Here is a 24,941-nt window from a genome sequence, read left to right as displayed (position 1 = left end):
TTTTCAATTGGTCTTCATTATTTATTTTTAATCGTTTTTAAATAATTAAAAACTTTCAAATGGGGGTCACTGACCCCGGCAGCCAGAAGCGATTGCTCTGTGAGGATACAGTTTTACTGTTATTGTTACTTTTTGTAACTTTCTTTTTTCAGTGTCTCATCCAAACCACTCCCTGGTTGCTAAGTTAACTTGGACCCTAGCAACCAGATAGCCGCTGAAACTCCAAACTGGAAAGCTGCTGAAATGAACATGAAATAACTAAAAAATTACAAATAATACAAGATGAAAGCCAATTGGAAAGTGTCTCAGAACTTTACTCTCTACTTCATACTAACATTAACTCAAAGGCTAATGACCTCTTTAAAGGGAAAATCCACCCAAAATCCACAATTATTTGCATAATGAAAGAAAATGGAACTCTAAACTCCTTTCCGATATGTACTCATTATCAGTGGTTTCAAAGTTACTTGTAAACGAATTTGCTATTGCTTATATGGTAAAAGTAGGTGTTCTAAGGCAACATTCTTTAAATGAACTTTGAGAATGTTCAAATTTTCATTCAAAAGATAGTTTTTGTTTGTTTTTTTTCAATATTTATTTTGTATGCTTTTTGAATTGCTTGGATCCCTATTCTGCCTAGTAACAGGCGGCAATTCAGATGAGAATGGAGCTTAGATTGCATGGGCTGATCGGATTTAATGCAATAGAATTTATTATATGTAGATGCACAGATGCAAGCAGTCGGATCCGATTTCCTGGGCAAAAGCCCCGTCTGAATGTATTCACATGAAAATCAATACAGTTAAGGGACCTGTTATTCAGAATACTTGGGACCAGGGGTTTTACAGATAAGAGATCTTTCTGTAAGTTGGATCTCCATACCTAAAGTCTATTGAAAAATCATGTAAGCATTAATTAAACCCAATAGGATTGTTCTGCCCCCAATAAGGGGTAATTATATCTTAGTTGAGATCAAGTACAGGTACTGTTTTATTATTACAGAGAAAAGGGAATCATTTAACCATTAAATAAACCCAATAGGGCTGCTCTGCCCCAATAAGGGGTAATTATATCTTAGTTGGGATCAAGTACAGGTACTGTTTTATTATTGCAGAGAAAAGGGAATCATTTAACCATTAAATAAACCCAATAGGGCTGTTCTGCCCCCAATAAGGGGTAATTATATCTTAGTTGAGATCAAGTACAGGTACTGTTTTATTATTACAGAGAAAAGGGAATCATTTAACCATTAAATAAACCCAATAGGGCTGTTCTGCCCCAATAAGGGGTAATTATATCTTAGTTGGGATCAAGTACAGGTACTGTTTTATTATTACAGAGAAAAGGGAATCATTTAACCATTAAATAAACCCAATAGGGCTGTTCTGCCCCCCATAAGTCTATGGGCTTTCTGTAATTTGGAACTTTCTGGATAACAAGTTTCCAGATAACAGATCCCATACCTATATTGTGCAAGGAGCCGGAGAGGTGCAGTGTTAATGTTGTTCATCTTTAAATCCAGTTAATCGTTTGTCAATGATTGATTTGGCATTTGGAATCTATGGATGATATTTTATATAAAAAGAATAGAACAGCTAGGCGCACTGCTGGCCAGGATGAAAAACACCTACTTTATTCCCATATAGGCAGTAGTAGGTGTACAAGGTTTTGTTGTTCCCTCCCAACCCTTTACTTGCAGCTCATTGGAGCATAAACACTTAGGTTTTCTGTCCCATTCTAAGATGATTGTTGTTTACCAGTGAATCCAGAGACTGGAACAGACTGGAGCACCCATTTTATCCATTTATCTGGCCTTTACCTCACTTCCTGCCATTGGCTGAATATGGCCATACATGAGCAGATAAAAGCTTCCAACTCAGCCTCCTACTGACTGAGATAGCAGCTTATTGGCCTGTGTATAGGGGGGGCCTCCTTACCAACTCCCTGTGAGAGGGGCATGCAGTGCTAGTTTTGGTAGGGGGTGGTGTAAACTGTTTAGTTTTAATGGGATAAGGTTAATGGTGTGGGCAGGAATGGGTTATTTATTTTTTCGCCATTCAATTTAAAATCTAAACCACGTGCTACAGTTTGTCTTCCTTGGGTCAAAGAAATGTTATTTTTAAGCACTGCAACCAATTTATGCCTTTTAGAGCAAATTCTGCAAAAATAAGTGCTGCTTTTCCATCCATCTCTCTCTGATACAAATAACCTGTATCCTTCCACTTCAAAGCTCCCAGGCTTGCTAACCTCCATCTCCTAGGAACTCAGAATGTGAGGCTTCTCAGCCAGAACAGAATGCTTTGTGCCGAGATGCAGGGATCGTGTGTGTGTGCTTGATACGCGCTGGTTCTGTTTATTTCCCTTAATTACCCGTCGAGTCACTGAGATGCACAGAGTGACTGGAGCAGGGGAGGCAGCACTGTGTCGGGCTGTATCCTGCAGAATGGGCACTGGGTTTCTAAGATTACAGATAGAACATTTGCCAGTTAAAGGGACTTTATGGCCATATAAAATAACATTGCATAGGGAGATAGTAAAGAAGCCAGCTGGTTTATCATTTGTGATCTGTGGGGATTTATATTGGGAGCACAAGTTGTTACCAAATCTAATGTAGCTTGTTCAAGGAAGGTGCAAGATTGTCTGGCCTTGTTCAGATTTAGGTTGGATAGACAGGGTTGTTTTGGCCTGACAGAGTACCAGAGGTTCCTGGTTGGTGGCAGCCAAGCACAATTGCTTCTTATCACCAATGGGTGTATATGACACTGATTACATTTAGCATTGGCACCATTTAATTGTAAGAGTGGGCCCTTCATAGCAGGTTCTTTGTCGTCACTAGGAGGCCCAGTCACTCACCCTGACACATGAATCGGTGTCAGTTTAATTTCACTCTAACAGCAGTGATCCCCAACCAGTGGCTCAGGGGCAACATGCTGCTCACCACCCCTTGGATGCTGCCCCCAGTGGCCTCAAAGCAGGGGCTTATTTTTGAATTCTTGACTTGGGGCAAGATTGGTTGTATAAAAACATGAACCTCCATGAACTTTTATGGTGCTTGTGTTGCTCCCCAAGTCTTTTTACATTTGTCTATGGCTCACAAGTAAGATTGGGAACCCCTGCCCTATAGTATGTTTTTGTCACAGGGGGCACCTAGATCTGTCAGTGTAATCTTCTAGCCATCAAAACCACTCTTAAAGTGGCCATACATGGGTAGATTTAAGCTGCTGATTTGAGTCCTATAGACTGATTCAGCAGCTTATCTGCCCATGTATGGGGACCCATGATGGCCCAACCTGACCGATATCTGGCCAAAAATCTTCCAGGTGTCGATCGGCAGGTTTGAATTTATAACTGTATCGGCATCAGCTCATTGACGCAGTCCTTGCTCTGACCGTTCCTATCTCTGTTATTGTAATTCAGTCTTTTGGCCCTAGGGCTAAACAATCAAAATTTGCCCGATATTGCTTGGATGGGCATATTGGGTAAAGATCAGCTCGTTTGCTCATTTGGTCAGCTCTCACCTGATGAGCAAATCTTGTAATGTATGGCTTCCCTTAGCCATACACAAACCCAAATGAGTAACTTAGGCAATGGTTCAAAGCGGGTAGTCTGATTATTTTTCCCCAGGCCACCAATCAAATTATAATGTGGCCAATGCAGTCATGTCACAAGAACCCGAGCAAAAGGTGGATGCAGTATTCCCTTATGGCATTTTTTCCAACCTGATTTTGGGCAGATATCTGTTGCGCAGACTGCATAGATGGGCGAATAAGCTACCAACTTGGTCTGAAGGGAAACCTTTGGGACAAGTATCAGAAAGGTGTTAATGACCCTAGGGTCCTGAAATGATGTTCTTTTTCCTTTCTTTTGTGTTTTAGTCGCAAAGCCATTGGTGGAACTCCATTTGAAACTTTTAAGGAAAATTGGCAAATCAGTCACAGTGGATAGATGGGAAAAGTACTTAATCAAGGTACTGTATTTTTTTTTCCTAAATTTCAGAAAAGGGAAAATATAAAATGTCTTAAAGTCTTGTATGTATTGATGAGTGCAGAGGAGTGTTTTTTTGTACGTATGCACAACTGAGTAATGATTGTTAAGTGGTCAGCACAACTTTTAATTTCCCCCCTTACAGGTGTGCCAGGAATACAACAGCACTTGGGCCTGGGAGATGGAGAAGAAGGGTTACCAAGAGATGAGCGTGGAGTGCAAAGTGGGGATACTGAAGGTAACATTTGTGCTGGATTATTCTTCACATGTTGTTTATTGTTTTGTTTGCACTTGAATATCACAATCACATCAAAGAAAATAATCATCATTATTGTAGTACAGATGTGACCTAAGGGTGAAGACACACGGAGCTACTAGTAGCAGCTACTTGTCACGGCTACAAAAACAGACAATGCTGATCTTTTACTGATAATTGTCTCTATGTGTGTCTATGAGGCAGTTCTCCATATTGTCTATGGCAGGGGATTTTCTGATGTTTAGTAGCCATGATAAGTAGCTGCCACTAAGTAGCTCTGTGTGTCTTCACCATAAAGGAAAACAGTCCTTGGGCTGCAAAGCTTTATCCAAAACCCCTTGGCCCTTTTCTACCCATATCGTGGTCTGATTAACCACACGCCTACCATCTCACAGAACTTTCATAACTATCCAACATCCTGTTGACTATAAGGATTTGGAAATGGGTGCAATTTTTGATCCATCTTGTCACATTGGATCAAGATATGTGCTTGTGTCAACTCCTTCCTTCAGCGATGGTCGGGGCCAGAACTAGGGGTAGGCGGAAGAGGCAGCTGCCTAGGGCACAACAATTGGGGGGCTCCTTTGTCATTGCCCTCACTGCTTGTCATTATGCGGTGGAGGCAATCACCTCACCCCCTCCGCCACTGGCATGTTAGGATCCATTTACTCACATTAGCACCAATCAGATCTGAATCACATCTAAAATAAAGGGATATGTAAGTTCTTGTACAGAGGGGGCTTGTAGAGACGTTCATTTTAAATAATGCACCAGTACCACACAAGAACTGTGGAGCTTATTGCAGTTTGTTAAACCACCATACATGGATCGGCCTTGATATCAAATATATTGTTCTGGGATATGCTCAATGTGTTTTCTTTTTGAGCAGTATTCTAATAACATCTATACAGGCAATCCGTAGAATAATATGTACAGACCTTGGATCTGTTATCTGGAATCCTAGGACCTGGGGTGGGTCATGACTAGTGTAACATTGTATTGCTAAATGGTTTAGAGAGGTAAAGGTCCTGTTCTCTCCGGTGCCCATGCTGTGCCAGGGATAGTCACATAGATCTATTGTTGGCAGAATTGTTTACAGATCAGTCTCTAGCAGTGTAGAGTTACACTAATGGCTTTCAATAATGAAGGAGCTTCTCTTTTTCTGTCAAGTGGTTGTTGCTCCTTTACGAAACCAGATGTTGCTTAACAACTGATCATTCAATTCACCTTGTGCAATACAAATAACTTTATGGGCAAATATTAAGGCACAGCAGCTCCAGGAAAGAATGGACACAGGTCTGTTTATTATAAATAAGTTTAAACAATGTTAGCATTTATGTCTTCTAATAAAATGCTAAAAGAAAAAATCTGTAATCTTGTAGGCAGTTATAGTATACTGTGAATAGTATACTGTGCTGGTTTCACTTTGGTCTAAAAATGAATACTGTCTGTAAAAATGGCCCCTTTATTGGAGCTCCCTATAGGTCTGCTATGGTCTCTGTGTGTTTCCCTGCTCATGTATATGAATCACTAATTTAGCTGACAATGTCTAGTTTAAATGAAGATGTTCCCCTGGTGTGCAGTGTGGTCAAGGAGATAAAATTAATCAGCATGATTATTGCCCTTTACAAAGGAAACACGAGTGTAAAATTTTCCACCTAATTTGTGCCACTTACAGAGGGATACGTACGTTGATGTGTAGCACTAGGGTTCTAGGATTTTTCCCAGCCAGGGCACCATCTGCAAGGAATAATAGATTTCTCCATTTCATGTGTAATAAGGTCCTATAAAAATGTTACAAACGGCTGAGCATCGCCCATGATTTCATACTACATAACCCTTAAGAGATCAATAGTATCAATTTTTACATCAGCATTATTTATTATTATTGGTAATACAGTGCCAGCAATTTCCTCGGTTCTTTACGGAGATTTTCCATTCACATCTATCCCTGCCCCGGTGCAGCTTATACTCCCTATCACATACACACACACTGTGAGCAGTTTTACCTGCAGCCAGTAAAGTGCCTGAAATTGAAATGTAGAATAATTATCTTTTTGCAGCATCTCTGCGAGTGCCAGTTTGATGACAATTTAAAGTTCAAGAACGCCATTAATGAAGAAGAAGCTGATGCTATGCGCCTCCAGCCTATCGGAAGGGATAAGGACGGTCTGATGTACTGGTTTCAATTGGATCAGGATCACAACATCCGCATGTACATAGAGGAGCAAGACGATCAAGATGGTTCCACGTGGAAATGTATTGTCAGGTTGGTTCAGCATAAGTTCTTTATACATCAGCAGTCACTCCTGGGAAACCTCTGTCTTTAGGATGGATATTTTTCATGGTATTTTACCGTAGATTTATATAGTGTGGCTGTAGATAGGCATAAAGTATCCATACAGGCAGACCACGGCGCTCTAAGTGCCTAATATCTCTCCAAGAAAAAGGACAATAAATCACACTACTATGTAACTTTTTATAGTAACTTTTTGTTATCTTTATATCAACTTTTTTTTGTAGTAATTAGGGCTGTGGTACACGGGGAGATTAGTCGCGACTAATCTCCCCGCAATGCCATCCCACCGGCTAGAATGTAAATGTAATCACAGTGACGCATATGCCATCCCACCGGCGATTTACATTCTAGGCATTGCGGGGAGATTAGTCGCCTGCGGCTACGAAGGTTTGTTGTGGGGCGACTAATCTCTGCATGTACCCCTGCCCTTACACAATTATATTTATTGTAACCAATGGGAACTTTTATCTCAAATTCACCAATCAGTAGAACATACTTTAGTTCTGATTGGTTAAGTCTTTTGAAACTGAGTGTTTCTTGTTTGAATTTAGCCTATGATTAAGTGCCTTATGAGGCACGAAATGTGTAAGGCTATGTATAATTGTGTGTGAACAAAAGACTTTGAAATGCTTTTAATATAAACTAAATATCTATAACTTTGTTTTTGGTGGTGATCTGGAGTCGTGCCAGACGATTATTTGTGAAAAATTGTTCCTATGTGATTCATGACTCTATTTCAAAAACCAATATTGGGGTCAGTATCTCAAAACACTGTCTAAATAAGGCAAAGCAGGTCGACAAACATAGCATCTTAGCTTCTATGCAAAATCAGAGATTTTCAAACTGTTGGACTGTCCCACTGGGCAGGCAGATTTTTAAGATCTGCCAAATGGCTGGAGACTGGGATATTGGGGTGAATGCTTCTTTGTACTTGGACCTATAGCAGTGTGATGATTTCATTTAACCTTTCTTATGGGGAATAGAGACCAAAAAGTATTTAAACCACTAGTGTCACCTCTCATCATTGTAGGACTAGGAATGAGCTTGCAGAAACTCTTGAACTGCTGAAAGCACAGATAGACCCTGCCTTGCTAAAGAAATCTGAACCACAAGACAGTTCATCTCGTGAAAGTCCTAACCCAGAAGAGGATGAAACTAAGAAACAAAACGGGGGTAGGTATTCATTGCTTCTCTTGCTGAATCAGTCTTCACCTTGTAGATACAGCCAATTAAAGCAGTGGTTTCTTTAGTTTCCTAGTCTCGTTTCCTTTAGAGTGTTTGAGGCATAAAGAAGTTGCAGAGGAACTCATTCACAACTCATTCAGAAACCCTGTTTTCCTGAAGGCAAAGGTTTGTGGCAGATACACAGATTGTTAGATGATATAGTTAAGGACGTAGGCAGAGGAAAGCAGTGACTATTAACCCTGACCATATTGAATGGCAGTCATATTCTCTAGAAATCCATGTCATGGCAAGTAAAGTCACTGCTCCAACTGCTGTGGTACCTGTATGTGTGTATATACAGTGTCCCAACATACAGAGACTAGAATAGGTCATACCCCTGTACTTTAATGCTCATTAATATGTAATAAAAAAATCTTGAAACTTGTTATAAATAAGGATTATTTTATATAACTAGGTGCCAGTGCAACTCCAGTGATTACCATCACTTACTGTACCAGCCAGAGGTATTTCTCTAGGAACATCATGGAATGGTCGCTTTCTTTTTTCTTTACGCCAGTTTGCAGTAGAGTTAAAAGCTGAACTTAAAGCAACAAACTGCCTCTCTTACTCTAATGCGCACTGCTTAGGGCAATGGTCCATAGAGAGATTAGACATCCACAGTTAAAGAAAACTAAACTCTAACAAGGAATATGGCTTAACCAGCCTAGACTTCAGCATCTCAATAGCAGCAATGATCCAGGAGCTCAAACTTGTCACATGAGCTTCCCATCTTGGACACTGCGACACTCGCATGCTCAGTGTGCTTTGCAGCTGTGGAGAAGCTGAGTTTAGGGGTCATTGCAAATTATGAGAAAATGAGATTGGCCTGTTATAAGCTGTTACAGGGCTGATTATTATATATTTATATTATTATAAATTTGGATTCTAATTGCACTGGTTTCTGAGCTGCCATGTAGTGATTATCTGCATTGAATACTAATCAGCCTTATATTTTGATAGTAATATTCTATATACACAGTATATTGTGAGTGGGTCCCTAAGCTCAGGTAAGTGACAGCAGCACAGAGTATGTGCAGGGAATCAGCAGAAAAGAAGATGGGGGCTACTGGGGCATCTTTGGGGGCACAGATCTTCCCTTCTAAAGGGCTATGGGGCCTTTTTCAATAGTTATGCCAACATAACAGTTGCCTAAAGCTGTCTTATTATTTAAAAACATTTGTAAAAGCAGATAAAATCACTTATTTGGTTGTTTATATGTTTTTTTTATGGTCTAGAGGGAGCGCCAGAGGATGGAGCAATTAAGGAAGAAAAGCCAGATGAAAAGAGTCAGCAGTCTCCATCCAACTGTAAGGAGGAAGATCAAAGTAATGGCCTTAAAACAGAAGATGGTCAACCTATAAAATCATCTTTGCAAATAAAGACAGAGCCTGTTTCAGACATGGAGACGGACAAGCAAATTGCCAAAGAAGAGAATGACTCCTTCAAGGAAAATGTAAAGCCTGTGAAAGAGGAAAGAACAGCACCAAAGGACTTAAAGGAACCCAAAGGGAGCACTGATAGGGTAATTCCACCTCAAGAACCTGAAAGGGCTGAAATATCAGTGATCGTAAAACGCGCAGATGATCATGCGGAAAAGACGGTGGAGGAAACGGAGAAGATGAAGAACGATCAGCAAGCAAAAATTCCTCTGAAAAAACGGGAACTGAAACTGACAGATGATTTTGATAGCCCCGTTAAAGGTTCCCTTTGTAGATCTGTTACTCCTTCAAAAGATCCATTGTTTAAAGATGACGGAAAGCAAGATGAGGACCATGTTAAGACCAGTTTAAGCACTGGTCCTGATGGAAAGCGACTGGTTAATGGTGAAATGAACTGTGAAAAAACAACGCTCAAAACAAAGGTGAGCCAAGTGGAGAATAAAACCAACAGCGTGAAAGAGACTGTTACTGCCACCAAGGAAGAAAATGGCATCTTAAATGAGAGAAAAAACTCTGGAGTTATCAAAATTGTTCACGGCTCCAAAGAGCCTAGCAATGCCTCTAGCAACGACAGTTCGGAAAAAGACATTGATAGTAATTCTGTATTGCCATCGGATGAAAAAACGGAGCAAAAAGCACTTTCAAAGGTACCACCAGAAGGCACTGAGCAGAGTAAAATCAGCAGCGATACCAAGGAAGTAGCAGAAGTAACAACAGAAGAACCAGCAGTTGAGTCCAGTGAAGATAAGTCAGCCATAGCCAAGGAGACATCACAACCAGATACAAAGAGTGAAGTGGCCAATAAAGACCCAGTTTTAGAAAAATCAAAAGAAAACAGTGAATCTAAAACCATTCCCCAGAATTTGACAGAGGATCAGAGCAAATCAGAAAAGTCAAAGGTAGAGCCTAAACAAAAGGTTGAATCTGTTGAACCCATTAAAGAAGCTAGTAAAGATGATCCTGTGGTTGAGCCAGAAATGGAAACAAAGAAGACTAAAAAACCACAGACCTCTAAAAAAGCTGCTACAGGTGCAAAGAATTTAACGCTTAAACTTGAAGTACCTTCTGAAAGCAAACCCAAGGAGCAAGATGAGGAAGAGGTCCCCAAATCTTTGGAGAACGATCAAAAAACCTCTTTGAAATGTAAACCTAAAGATAAAGGTGTTTCAAAAGAAGCCAGTGACAGTATTGTGATTAAATCTACCCAGAAAGAGAAAAAGCAAGCAGGTAAAACTCCGGTGGAGGAAGAGGAGAAGGTCTCAAATACAGAGAAACCGGCTTCAAAGAGTAGATCTAGATATAAGCATGACCCAGTGGATGAGAGCAGTGAGACAGAAGGTCAGGAAACAACATCAGAGAGGCATAAAGAGGGAATAAAGTTGACAATTCGGACTATCCGGGTGGCCAGTAAGAATAGGAGACATGAGGTACCGGAGGCACAGCCTGAAATTTCAGAGGAGGCTGAGGAAAGTATCGGTCGCACATTGAGGCGTTCCCCTCGAATTTCCCGCCCTTCGGTGAAGCCAGCTGCTGAAGTCAAAGATCGAAAGGCAGAAAAGAAACAAAGCGACGAGGAAGACAAGCCTGCTTCTCAGAGAACAGAGAAAGATGACGAGAGAAAGACTGATAAAGACTCAAGCCAAAAAATAAAAAAGGTGCTTGTTTGTAAGATTTGTGTCCAGTAATGTCATGGGCCTTGCCTACTTACGGCTGTGGCACGTTGGGCATTTTGACCAGAACTGTAGGAAAAATATTTATATATAAGCTGGGGGTTACAGCTATTTTATTATAATACAAAATATCATGTAAATAATATAATTATTAATATACTTACTCCCAGTAGCCAATCAGCAGAACAATGGGAAGGGAGCAAGATAGCAGCTCCCAGTAGGTATCAGAATAGCACTCAATAGTAAGAAATCCAAGTCCGGCTTGGGACTCCTCCAGTTACATGGGAGTAGGAGAAACAATAGGTTAGCTGAAAGCAGTTCTAATGTGTAGCGCTGGCTGAAAGCTCAGACTCAGGCACAATGTACTGAGATGGCGCCTACACACCAATATTACAGCTAAAAAATTCATTTATTGGTTGAAGAATGAAATGTTAAATGGCAGAGTGAATTATTTGCTGTGTAACAGTGAAATTTAGAAATAAAAGTACCCCATAAAAATCATGATAGAATGTAATTTCTGTCACATTACTCAGTGAAAACTTGCATATTGTAACAAATAATGTACCCCTTGTTATAAAATATGAGGATATTAGAAGCCACCTTGGATTTCCATGACGTGTACATTTATAGGGTCATGAAACTTCTTAGTATCTTATAATAGCTTTATATTTTACAATAGGCATTACATTATTCACAATATATTTAGTCAAATATATGGACCATGGAGCCAGATTTATCTTATTACTGGTGTTTTTCAGTGGGAGCTGTCCTAGTGTTTTCTCATCAGAACATCAAAATCTTTAACGTGTAGACTAAAAAATATGAAATTTTACAGGGGTCATTGCAATTCAAATATGTGGGTTTTTATTGAAATAGATTGAGGCAGTGCAGGGCTGTGGATAATTCTCTGGGACCAATCCTGTCTGTGTTTCCTTTTACATTCTCTTTTCTTCCTTCATAAGTTTCCTAGAGAGCACAGCTAATAAAGCTTCTGGCTGTAAAGGACCAGGGCCATATTATTATTAAGAGCAGCTTTCTGTTCCAGCTAATGTATGTGTATTTCTCACCTTGAATCAGAATAAACCAAGGCAGAGGAGGCGAGCGCGTTGGACAAACTCTCGGTCGCGGCGGAGACGCAAATCTTCCAGTGAGGATGAAAGTGAGGAGTCTGACAGTGAGGAGGATTCAGAGGGGGATTCAGAAGATGAAGAGAATAAGGAAGATGGTGCCCCCGGTGAAGATGATGAGCCTTGCAAGAAGTGTGGCCTCCCCAACCACCCAGAATTGGTTAGTACTAAATATATTGCAAACGTACCACAACTTATAAATCTGCTCCATCACTAGAAAAATACTAGTTTCCTGCTACAGATTCAAAACTATTTTTTTTTAATAAACCCTTTGTATGTATGTGATAGAGATAATAGAAGGGCAGCATAGGGATTCCCCTGTACTAAGCACAATTCAGCAGGAACAGCCCCCTAAGTTTGCTCATAGCCTGTACAGTGAGATACCAAAAAACTATGGCAGCATAGGGATTCCTCTGTACTAAGCACAATTCAGTAGGAAATTCCTTATTTATTCTGCAGCATTTTAAACTGTGTTAACAAGGGATGCTGAACTGTTAATAATTTACCCGTATTGTTTTTTCATTCAGATTTTGTTGTGTGACTCCTGTGACAGTGGATACCATACGGCTTGCCTTAGGCCACCCCTGATGTTGATTCCAGACGGAGAATGGTTCTGCCCTCCATGCCAACATGTATGATTCCAGTTGCACATTTTAGTATCCGTATACAATTATTGTTTGGAACTAATATAGATACTATTGACGCTCTACTATAAACTACTATACTAGACTACTGTGTTCCTATTCCTCTATTCCTATTCCTATTTCTTCTCTACTACATAGCGCCTATCCAACTCTTTATCTGCCCCAATGTATTGTAGCTCATGTATTTGAGATACTAAGCGTTAGCCTTTTCCAAGGATTTCAATGGGAGCATTCTCACATCAGATGGGTCATATAGCATCTTTTTCATTTTCATTTTTTAGTTAAGGCTCAGTAAATAGGTATCAAGGCATAAACACTTATTACCGGAAGCAAAAATAAGTGATAAGTAATTTTGCTGATTAATATACCTTTCCCTTATTTATAAACAGAAGCTACTGTGTGAAAAACTGGATGAGCAGTTACAGAATTTAGATGTGGTTCTGAAGAAGAAGGAGCGAGCAGAGAGGAGGTATTTAATTGCACTTCCTAACATTGCCACTGTTGCTGCTATTGCGAGTTGCATCAGTTACCTCTTAAAGACTGTAAAATGCATTTGCTTTCCAATTTTCAGTATCCTTTGTTTTCCATAGCTTTTATGCAATTGCTATTGACTCAGCATACATTTTTAACCTTGAGTCTGACCCAAACCTCCTTATCCAACCCATATGCTCCTTACTTTGTTGCTGTCCCTTTACTAGAAAGCAAATAGGCCACATTCCTCAATGTCCAACTTTCCTTTACAAGAAAGCAAAATGCAGAGAGCATGGTCTGACATCATTAATGCCAGAGAACGGTCAGCAAAATGGCCATAAAGAATAAGTAAACCTTTTACTTTTCCCTGCATTCAGATTTATCTCTCCGACTATGAAAATATCAGAGGTGACTACTGCGCATGCCTGATTGATTTTAATTGGAGCAGAGGCAGTGAGCATGTCCAGTAGGCAACTCTTTGAGGTCTTCATAATTGGAGAAAAGGGCTCAGAAAGAAAAAGGGGACAGCGCTTTACACTAGCCAACAAAGTCAGCAAAAGCTGCAGCTGAACTGGCTGTAATAGAGCAACTAAATAAATCTGCATCCAGGGAGAAAGGTATGTTGGAGTAATTTTAAAGATTAAAAAAAAGTTTACTTATCCTTTAAATTGATAGCATTCATCCAATAGCAAGTATATTATAAGTATTAATGTGACTGTTTTGCTTACAAATGAAGAGACATATGAACTTGCACTTGATCTTGCAAATACTGGCCAGACTGTTGCTATGTAACATTAGCCTGACACTAGTCATTTTTGCAAGAGCTGAGTGTTTTTGTAGGCTGGGATCTCTAAACTGCAATTCATATCTGGCCGTCTGAGGAACTCCAACCTGAAGGCCATAGTTTGAATATTCATACTGTGATTTGGTAGTTTGTCATAACAATCAAAACGTATAATTACCCGTATGTATTGTTTTCATTGTAGGAAAGAACGGTTAGTTTACGTTGGAATCAGCCTCGAGAACATCATCCCAACTCAAGTAAGCTTTTCATCTCCATATCTTATCACTAACTGGCACATGATTTGGGATAGAACACTGAGAACTGATATTGAAATGTTGCATTAGGAACAAGAGGAGGTGCCGGAGGTACAGGAAAAAGAAGAAAAGAAGAAAAAGAAACCAAAGTCATTGGAAAGACGGTCCACAAGAGCAAGAAAGTTCATAAGCTACAGGTTGGACTTTTATTGTTATTATGTAGGCTTTGGCTGCCGTGGCACAGCTGTGGTTTAGATATGAGTTAGATGAAATGTATCTTGGATTTGGATATAGTATTTTGATTGTATGTTAATTGAATTTTCCTTTCACTTAATGTTTCCATTTACTGACAACTTGTCTTAGGTTTGATGAATTCGATGAAGCAATCGATGAAGCAATAGAAGATGATATCAGAGATGCAGATGGAGGGGGTGGAGGTAGATTCCTTTTCTCCCTTCTAGTTACATTTAGAGTGAGAAAGCATGGTAACTTAAAGGGGTGGCTCACCTTAACGTTAACTTTTAATGTTATAGAAGGACCAATTCTAAGCAACTTTTCAATTAATCTGTATTTTTTGTAGTTTTTGAATTATTTGCCTCCTTCTGACTCTTTCAAATGGGAGTTACTGACCCCGGAAGCTGAAAAACTATTGCTCTGTTTGCTCTGTGAGGCTCTAATTTTATTGCTATTGTTACTTTTTATGACTTATTTTTCTATTCAGGTTTTCTAATGATGATATACCAGTCTTTAATTTATACCACTCCCTGGTTGCTAAGGTAACTTAAACCCTATCAACCAGATAACTGCTGAAATGGCAAACTGGAGAGATACTGAGCAAAAAATGAAATAATAAAAAAAAATACAAATAATAAAAAATGAAGACCAATTGCAGATTTTATTAGAATATTACTGTCTACATCATACTAAATTTGACTCAAAATTGAACAACCCCTTTAATCTTCCCTGCATAGGACTGTTGCACATTAGCACACATACCGCACGTATGGACTGTGATAACACAAAGCATCAGGGTAACACGCTTGGAATCCTTATTATTATATTAATAAGCATTTCCATGTTGTCTAAAATGGCCCAATGAAAATTACCATTTTTTTCCCTTTTGTATGTGCTAGCTACTGGTCGAGGGAAGGACATGTCCAACATCACTGGGCACCGAGGAAAGGACATTTCCACCATTTTGGAAGGAGAAAAGACAGAAGGAAAACGGCCACAGAGAGCAGTCTCTCGCCGTAAAAAACGCAGGCGGCTGAATGACTTGGACAGTGACAGCAACATGGAAGAGGAGGAAAGTGAAGATGAGTTCCGGATTAGCGACGGGTCAGTCTTCATATACCCTAGTTGTTTATATATGATCACCAAAACAAGGATAAGTATGTTTTAGTAACTGTTATTGTAAAGTAATGGATATATATTAACTTCTGTGGTTTCAATTTGTTAAAGATTTTCTTCTAAATAGCAAAGTTTGGGTGGATATAGGGCTTACAGCAAGTTCCCCAGAAGCTGCATTCATTTGCTGTTACATTTCTTTAAACAGACAGTATTAATAGAACCTCTGGGACTCCTATGAAATTTTAAACAAAAGGAGTGCAGAGGCCTGCAGATATTTGCACAATGCACCACTTAGTAGGGAAAATGCAAAAAATGCCCGATTGAGGCCTTCTTTGCACTTTGAATACTGCATGGGGCTTTGCACATGAGGCCTATTAACTGGGGAATGAAAACATAATTTTGCCTCTTCATAGGTTTTAGGTAAGGCCTCACCTTGAGTATGGGGGGCAGTTTTGGGCTCCAGTTCTTAAAAAGGATATTAATGAGCTGGAGAGAGTGCAGAGACTGCAACTAAACTGGAAAAGAGGCGCTTGCGAGGGGACATGATTACTCTGTACAAGTACATTAGAGGGGATTATAGGCACACATGGGATGTTATTTTCTCCCATAAAAACAATCAGCGCACCAGAGGGCCCCCCCTTTAGATTAGAGGAACGGAACTTACAGTTGAAGCAGCGTAGGGGGTTCCTCACAGGGAGGGCAGTGAGGTTGGGGAATGCAGATTCTGTTAATGCCTATAAGAGAGCTTGGATGATTGCTTGAATAAGCATAATATCCAAGGTTACTGTAAAAATAAAATCTGCACTAAGTACAGATATTGGTATATATACCAGTACTGGGACAGTCCAGAAGGTTGCATTACGCCTGCCTACATATTGACATTTTTGCAGTCACAGTGATACCATCATTAGTCCCCTACGTTATATCATTCATTTAACAGTGGGGCTGTGACCGGGATCTCCATATGAAACAAATCTGCTGATATCTTCCCATCATTTTTGGAATGTCCTCCAAAGGAGGATATTTTTTTTACTTATTGCTAAATCATTATCCCTCTGTGAGAGAAAATAATGTTTAAAATCATCCTCTGCATCTCAAAATTTTAGATCTCAGGATGAGTTTGTAGTGTCTGAGAATGCAGAAGAGAGCGAGGAAGACCAGCAATCAAACGAGAGTGACTTTGGTGCACGCAAACCAAGGAGGCACTACCGGCAGCCAGTGAGGAAAAGTAGGCGCATAAAAAAGCGGTCTACAAGGTGGAGATTTTCGGATGATGACGACGATGATGATGAGGAGGACGACTCTGATGAGGATCCTCAGGAGTCTGGTGAGGACTTTATATTGATGGCAATACATTCTGTGTATATATCTCTGCAGGCTGTACAGTATTGTTTTTATGTGAGAAATATCACTTTAACATGAGCTCATTCATTTGGGCTTTTCATTCATGAGTGCCGATTCATGAGTGCATGCCAGACACTGGTCTGTCCTGTAAAAGCAATAATCATTTTTCTATCTTCATCAGAAACTGAAGGCTCCAGTGATTATAGCGACGATTATCTGGATACTCGCAGGAGGCGATCGCGGAGAAACCAAAAACGCATGGTGAATTACAGAGAAGAGTCTGAAAGCGAAGGCTCACAGAAAGCAGCTCGTTACGGCAGAGGCAAAGAGATGAGGAGGATACTCAAGCGTAGGTTTTCCAGCTCTGACAGCAATGGTAAGGTTGCTTTCATTCACACAGATTACTAAGAACATACACACTGTGTGTGTGTATATATGTGTATGTATGTATATATATAGTAATATATAAAAATCACGTGATTTTAAGGTTCGGCCAGAGGCATGGAGTCAGCCGAATCTTGTTGAAAAAGGCAGAATCCCGAATCGAATTCTGGATTTCATGCAGAGTTCCCTGTATAACTCAGCCTGCAGCCTTGTGCCTTTATATGGGCACAGAACCCCTCAGTGACTGCTAATATCCTTATCATTTACAGTAGGGGGTACATTATCCCTTATAATACATGAGTGATACTCAGAGTTCCCTGTATAACTCAGCCTGCAGCCTTGTGCCTTTATATGGGCACAGAACCCCTCAGTGACTGCTAATATCCTTATCATTTACACTAGGGGGTACATTATCCCTTATAATACATGAGTGATACTCAGAGTTCCCTGTATAACTCAGCCTTGTGCTTTTATGTAGTCACAGAGCCCCTCCTGTAACCTTTTCACTGGAACTCAGGGATATCTTTTTAATTTTACTCCCATATTCCTGTACAGATACATATATAAACAATTTTATCCAAATCATAATTTTTTTTTTTTAATCATTTTTCTTTAGCGAGCGACTACTCCAAAGACTCGGACGATGACCTGCAACATAGGGGTAGGAAGCATGCATTGCGGAAACGAATTAGAAGTTCCAATGATGAGCAGTCTGAAGAGGAGGAGAAACCAGTCAAAAAACGACTCAACCGAATTGAGACAGATGAGGATGATGACGACGACGATGAAGAGGAGAAGGAGGAGAAGGAGAAGGAAAAACCAAAACCCGCAGATGAAAAGCCTCCTACAGTAGAAAAACCACCCGCCACAAGCACTCTCCCAGAAAGCACTAAAAAGCCTTGTTACCGGATAGAGAGCGACGATGACGATGATTTTGATAACGTAGGGAAAGACGGAAGCCCGTTGGACTATAGTTTGGTGGATTTACCCTCCACCAATGGACAAAGCCCGGGGAAAACTATTGAAAGTTTGATTGGGAAGCCAAGTGAAAAAAGTCAGGCTACTAAGGACACTTCAGCCAATATCAGCCAGGCTTCCAACGGGACAGGTAGTAACCAGGAAGCCGCAGTGCCAGAGGAAGACGAAGACGAACTCTTGCGAGTAACTGACCTTGTGGATTATGTCTGTAACAGTGAACAGTTATAAAACTCCTTTTTTTTTTTTTTTTTTTTCATTTGTGCTAATTTATTCCACAGTAGCTCATACCAGCGGGCCAGATCTTAAAAGGAAAAAAAAAACAGAAAAGGCAATTTTATTCCTCCTGGAAAGACCTCTCCACTACAGATTTTACCTTTTATAGAAGTGAATATTCCACCAGTCCTGCAGTCTTTCTGTGAAGTGACCAGTTTTCGAACTTGCAAAGATTTCTGTACATTTTTTTTTTCCATTTTTATCATCATCCTTTCATTGCATTTGTGGACGGGGGGGGGTGATTTTACTGATGGAAACCAACCTGGGGGGTGGAATAAACAAAAAAAAATAACCTTTAAAGAAGAAAACCATTTTTTTTGTGGCTCTTCGGAAATTTGTTAATAGGGGGTCGGACAATAATGCATTCCATGTGTCCCAAAAATACACAATTATTTTTCACTTTTGGGGCAGGGAGCAGAATCCAACATGGAGGACGGGAGGGGGCGGGGGAGGTAGGGATAAGCACTTGTTGCTTTTAGCTTTTTTCATATGAGATATATATTCTATTTAAATACTCAGTACTTAGGTTACGATAAACAGGCAGTCATAATAAAAATTACCAACTACTTAACTGTTGCTTTGTGAGTCTTAGATATACAATTGGTCGCCCTGTTTTGTTTTTTGTAAACCTAGTCTAGAAATTATGTATATTTAACCACTTCTGTGTCAGAAGGTCTTATAAAAAAAATATTGTTTCAAGTTGCTGCTGTCATTTCTAGAGTCTGATCCAGAAAACATTCGGGGTTTTTTTTTCTTTTTTTGTGTATACAGGTATAGCACCTGTTATCCAGAATGCTCGAGACCAAGGATATTCTGGATAAGGGGTCTTTCCATAATTTGGATCTCCTTACCTTAAGTCTACCAAAAAATCAATAAAACAGTAATTAAACCCCATAGGATTGTTTTGCATCCAATAAGAGGTAATTAAATCTTAGTTGGGATCAAGTACAGGTACTGTTTTATTATTACAGAGAAAAGGGAATCATTTAACCATTAAATAAACCCAATAGGGCTGTTCTGCCCCCAATAAGGGGTAATTATATCTTAGTTGGGATCAAGTACAGGGTACTGTTTTATTATTACAGAGAAAAGGGAATCATTTAACCATTAAATAAACCCAATAGGGCTGTTCTGCCCCAATAAGGGGTAATTATATCTTAGTTGGGATCAAGTACAGGTACTGTTTTATTATTACAGAGAAAAGGGAATCATTTAACCATGAAATAAACCCAATAGGGCTGTTCTGCCCCAATAAGGGGTAATTATATCTTAGTTGGGATCAAGTACAGGTACTGTTTTATTATTACAGAGAAAAGGGAATCATTTAACCATGAAATAAACCCAATAGGGCTGTTCTGCCCCAATAAGGGGTAATTATATCTTAGTTGGGATCAAGTACAGGTACTGTTTTATTATTACAGAGAAAAGGGAATCATTTAACCATTAAATAAACCCAATAGGGCTGTTCTGCCCCAATAAGGGGTAATTATATCTTAGTTGGGATCAAGTACAGGTACTGTTTTATTATTACAGAGAAAAGGGAATCATTTAACCATGAAATAAACCCAATAGGGCTGTTCTGCCCCCAATAAGGGGTAATTATATCTTAGTTGGGATCAAGTACAGGTACTGTTTTATAATTACAGAGAAAAGGGAATCATTTAACCATGAAATAAACCCAATAGGGCTGTTCTGCCCCCAATAAGGGGTAATTATATCTTAGTTGGGATCAAGTACAGGTACTGTTTTATTATTACAGAGAAAAGGGAATCATTTAACCATGAAATAAACCCAATAGGGCTGTTCTGCCCCCAATAAGGGGTAATTATATCTTAGTTGGGATCAAGTACAGGTACTGTTTTATAATTACAGAGAAAAGGGAATCATTTAACCATGAAATAAACCCAATAGGGCTGTTCTGCCCCCAATAAGGGGTAATTATATCTTAGTTGGGATCAAGTACAGGTACTGTTTTATTATTACAGAGAAAAGGGAATCATTTAACCATGAAATAAACCCAATAGGGCTGTTCTGCCCCCAATAAGGGGTAATTATATCTTAGTTGGGATCAAGTACAGGTACTGTTTTATTATTACAGAGAATCCGTTTTAAAATTCGGAATTATTTGATTAAAATTGAGTCTATGGGAGACGGTCTTTCCGTAATTCGGAGCTTTCTGGATAACTGGTTTCTAGATAAGGGATCCCATACCTGTACCAGATATATACCAGAACGATCATTGTTTAAATATGGTCCTGGTGTGTGCATGCTGACAGCTCCGCCTCTATGGATAATGCAGCGCCACGCTGGCAGATTAAAGCTGGCCATACACGCGCTGATCATATCGTACAAAACCCCGTTTTGTACGATATTCGGTGCGTGTATGGCAAGTCGACTGATATCGCAGGAGGCTGCTGATATCGGTCGACTCGCCGATAAGGCGGGTTAAAAGATTTTGATCAGTCGCCATAGAAGGTGCCTGAGCAAAATCTGCCTTCAGGGCTGAATCGGCAGAAGGATTTAGAAATCCTATTGTTTCTACCTCCTTATCTGCCGTTTCAGCCCTGATGGTCGCACGAAATATCGGAAATCGCCACATGTGTGGCCACCTTAATTCTGATACCCATTTAGACTTGAGATAGTGATAGATGAAACAAAACTCCCCTATGAAACCGCACGTAGGATAGAATCGGATATCCGTTGTCGACATTTTCATGATCGAAATGTGACTGAACCAGTACCTTGTCAATCTAGCTGGGTCCAAGCAGTAGAGTATAGAGCAAAGCAGAGTTTTAGGTGCACACACCCCAGTGGAATTTACCTTAAAGGGGAACTCCACCCAAACACAACTTAAGCTTTTTGAAAAGAAAACATAATTTCAAGCAACTTTGCAATATACATCAGTTAAACAATCTGCAGCATTTTCATGATGTTTAATGTAATAATCTGGTTTGGAACAGTTCCCTAAGCCCTGCCCCCTGTTCTCCTGCTGATTGGCTGACTACTTTGTGACTCAAATAAAATGAAACAGTAGTCGCCTGTCCCTCAGCCTGCCTCCTCCCAATCCCACAATTCCCTGCTGCAATAAGGAAAGGAACATCCCAGTGCAATGCATTGTGGGTTATGTAGTTCCTGCATGCTGTCTGTAAGCTGTGGGGAAGTTGTTACAATTTGTAACATCAGTGTTTTAGTCCCTCCTCCCCTGCCAGGATTTCAAATGATGCAGAAAGGGAAGAACAGTTTTGCAGCTGGATTTCAGCATATAAAAATGGGATTTATTCCTACTTTTTGAACGAACAGATTACAGGGATAGGGATATTAGGGGTTTCTGTGTTCTCTTTAACAAATTTTGGTTTCGGAAGCCAGAGTTCCCCTTAAAGGCTCGATGATAATAATAAACCTTAAGGGGCCACTATACCGTGGTCTTTTTCCTTTAGTATTCGTCTAATGGCAGTGTTAAAGGGCCAGTTACACAAGCAGTAAATATAATTTCTATGCATCTGTAAATGTATTTTTGTTTTACCGACATCTTTAAATAAAACATTTTTACTGTCTAATTTTCATAGGGGAGGACTTCATCTTATTAGCCCATTAAAGGGGCAGTAAATACCCTCTTATTCAGCATCAGTGCAATGAATAGGGTTGAGTTGAACATACGTTTTGCCTGGCTTATGAGCACCCACGTAGTAAAGCTATTAAACTTCCAATAATGTATCTTGCTAAGCAAGGAGGGGCTTAAAGGGCCCCAGAGTGCTGCCTCCACAGCTACTAAGCAGCAACTATTTGCCTTCTTCTGACTCTTTGCAGCTCTCAAATGGGGGTCACTGACCCCGGCAGCCAAAACACTTGCTCTGTGAGGCTACAGTTTTATTGTTATTTTTCATTTATATAATTTTTCCATTCACGCCCTCTCCTATTCATATATCGGTCTTTTATTCAAACTGCGCTCTGGTTGTTAAGGTAATTTAGATCCTAGCAACCAGATAGCTGCTGAAATGCCAAGCTGGAGAACTGCTGCACAAAAACTGAAATCATTAAAAAAAACTACAAATAATAAAAAATGAAGACCAATTGCAAATTGTCCCAGATTATCTCGTTCTACATCACACTAATAGGTAACTCAAAGGTAATATATGGTGTTACCGGCACTTTGATGTATAACTATTTCTTCTTGCTGTGCTTTAATTATATATTAAACTTCAATATGAACTTTATAAGAAGCAACTTTCCCAATATAAACTTACTTACAAATATGTATGTTTTTAAGTTAGTCCCTCATTTTTACTGCGTCTCAACCAATCAGTTTCCAGAGATTTCTTGTAAAACAAGGCAACTCCCAGCAACCCTCAGCTGCCGCGTCCAATCCCTATGTCAGGCACTTGCTGTATTGTCCTTTAGACCAGGTCCAAAAGCAGACTTGAAGTTGGTCTATTTTGCTTTCTCATCCGAGGAGGGGAGTGCGTGGGGGAAAACGATCCATAGTAGCTGCGCTGTCCAACATGTAGTGGGTTGATTATTTCTCATACAGCATGATGGAGGGTCATATAGTGAAGCCTATGGAGTCTCTGGGCAGACTGGGGGGGGCGCACATCTGGCCCGCACCCCTCCAGTTGGACAGCCCGCATAATAAGTTTATGTGGGAAAGTTATACAGAAAATAATATAGGCTGTTAAATGAGGCTGTATATCCCCTTTAAAGGGGTTGTTCACCTTTAACATTTAGTATAATGTAGATAATGCTATTTTAAGATAATTTGCAATTGGTCTTTTTTTTTTAACTGCAGTTTTTTTAATTATTTAGCTTTTTGTTCAGCTGCTCTCCAGGTTGGAATTTTAGAAGCTATCTGGTTGGTAGGGTCCAATTTAACCTAACAACCAGGCAGTGGTTTGAAAGAGAGACAGGAATATGAGTAGAGGAGTGCTTAAATAGAAAGATAAGTAATAAAATGTAACAATAACATTGAAGCCTCATACAGCAATAGTTTTTTGGCTGCCGGGGTCAGTGACCCTCATTTTGAAACTGGAAAAGGTTTGAAAAGAAAGGTAAATTAGTCAAAAACTATAAAAAAAAAAAAATGTAGACCAATTGAAAAATTGTTAACCTGAAGGTGAACCACCCCCTTAAGAAAGTTTCTGGCATGTCCTACATATGTTTTCTTCAATAGCATATAGGCAATGGTATGTGTACGGCGGCTATAGAAAAAAAAATGGAATTGGCTGATTTACAACAGACTTTATGACAGCCAGCAACTGGACTTTTCACTTACAAAGGGTGGAGAAATCACCCATTTAATACCTTTAGTTATGTGATTGGAAACAGGAGGGGCTCGTTGTCCAAGTTAGTTTGTAGTTTGTTCTATCATCTCCCACTGATGTTGGAAATGAGTATCTATACACGGCCGCTATGTACCAGCAGCTGCATCTGTCTGACTTTGTGACACATTACTTTGGAACATTCCGGCATCCTTTATTTTATTCTAAGCACACAGCCTAAGTGAGTTGTAGTTGCACTACACCTCCCCTTCAACTCTTCTACATAGCTAAAGCCCATCCTTGTGCAACTGATGCTTAGGGTTGCCACCTTACCTGCTGAGGAACTTTGGGCAGAGAGGTAGGGCGGGATGTTGAAGGGGCGGGGCCGTGATGCAGCAATTGGCCAATTGCCATGTCAGTCTTCAAGAATCCTGGCCGGTCTTCCAAATTGGGAAAACGGGGCAGGTACAGGGTCGGACTTGGGGGTGCAGGGCTCCAGCCGGCCTCGTCCCCTAACCCCCCCCTCCCCAGGGGCCTTGTTCTCCCCCTGACGCCCTCCCCTGAGCGCACGTAAGTTTAGCTCATCAGGGGAGGAACGATTAAGCAGGGTCACTGGGATTTTTCCCACTGTCCCGGCAGCCCAGTCTGACCCTGAGCAGGTAGTTTTGACCCAGACAGCCCTACCGAAAACTTTGCCGTCTGGGTCTCTCTCCCCCTAGCTGGACAAAGGCCTTTCTAGCCAACATAGGGTTAAGGTGGCCATACATGGGCTGATTGTAGCTGCCGATATGGGTCCCTTATTAAGGTCCCCATACACTGGCCGATAGAAGCTGCCCATATGGGTCCCTTGGACTGACTCGGCAGCTTATCGGCCCGTGTAGGGGCAGAAACGAGGATTTTTTTTTTAAGCTACTTGCTACCCGATATCGCCCACCCGTAGGTGGGGATATCGGGTGAAGATCCGCTCGCTTGGCGACATTGCCAAGTGAGCGGATCTTACAGTGTATGGGGACCTTTAGACTGATTCCGCATCTTATCGGGCCGTGTAGGGGCGGCAACGATGGACCTGCCCGACATCTGGCCTGAAATTGCCCAGATATCGATCGGACAGGTTAACAGATTTAGTCGGATCGGGGGCCGCATTGGTTTGTTGATGCAGTCCCCGAACCGACTGCCCCATTACCCATATTACCCACCCGTAGGTGGTG

At 40.4% G+C, this 24,941-nt stretch overlaps 1 protein-coding gene across 2 annotated transcripts in view; it reads left to right on the top strand.

Moving 5' to 3' along the window:
- rsf1 (remodeling and spacing factor 1) overlaps window positions 1-19,180 on the top strand; it is a 28,023-nt gene extending 8,843 nt beyond the window's left edge. The window contains exons 2-17 of one of the 2 annotated variants that reach the window (XM_031897348.1): window positions 3,876-3,967; window positions 4,130-4,222; window positions 6,304-6,509; window positions 7,570-7,712; window positions 8,999-10,857; window positions 11,950-12,159; window positions 12,527-12,631; window positions 13,033-13,112; window positions 14,101-14,155; window positions 14,243-14,349; window positions 14,516-14,589; window positions 15,124-15,183; window positions 15,286-15,490; window positions 16,609-16,829; window positions 17,028-17,222; window positions 17,847-19,180. In XM_031897348.1, the coding sequence (XP_031753208.1) occupies window positions 3,876-3,967; window positions 4,130-4,222; window positions 6,304-6,509; window positions 7,570-7,712; window positions 8,999-10,857; window positions 11,950-12,159; window positions 12,527-12,631; window positions 13,033-13,112; window positions 14,101-14,155; window positions 14,243-14,349; window positions 14,516-14,589; window positions 15,124-15,183; window positions 15,286-15,490; window positions 16,609-16,829; window positions 17,028-17,222; window positions 17,847-18,436 (4,295 nt within the window). In that variant the 3' untranslated portion in view covers window positions 18,437-19,180. The remainder of the gene's footprint in view (window positions 1-3,875; window positions 3,968-4,129; window positions 4,223-6,303; window positions 6,510-7,569; window positions 7,713-8,998; window positions 10,858-11,949; window positions 12,160-12,526; window positions 12,632-13,032; window positions 13,113-14,100; window positions 14,156-14,242; window positions 14,350-14,515; window positions 14,590-15,123; window positions 15,184-15,285; window positions 15,491-16,608; window positions 16,830-17,027; window positions 17,223-17,846) is intronic. The other variant, XM_031897349.1, reaches the window with a different exon arrangement.
- Window positions 19,181-24,941: the final 5,761 nt, after the last annotated feature.

This window comes from Xenopus tropicalis, chromosome 2, assembly GCF_000004195.4.
Source record: "Xenopus tropicalis strain Nigerian chromosome 2, UCB_Xtro_10.0, whole genome shotgun sequence".
Classification (NCBI taxonomy): domain Eukaryota; kingdom Metazoa; phylum Chordata; class Amphibia; order Anura; family Pipidae; genus Xenopus; species Xenopus tropicalis.
The sequence above is the reverse complement of the archived record's forward strand: the minus strand, read 5'-3'. Positions and strand labels throughout refer to the sequence as shown.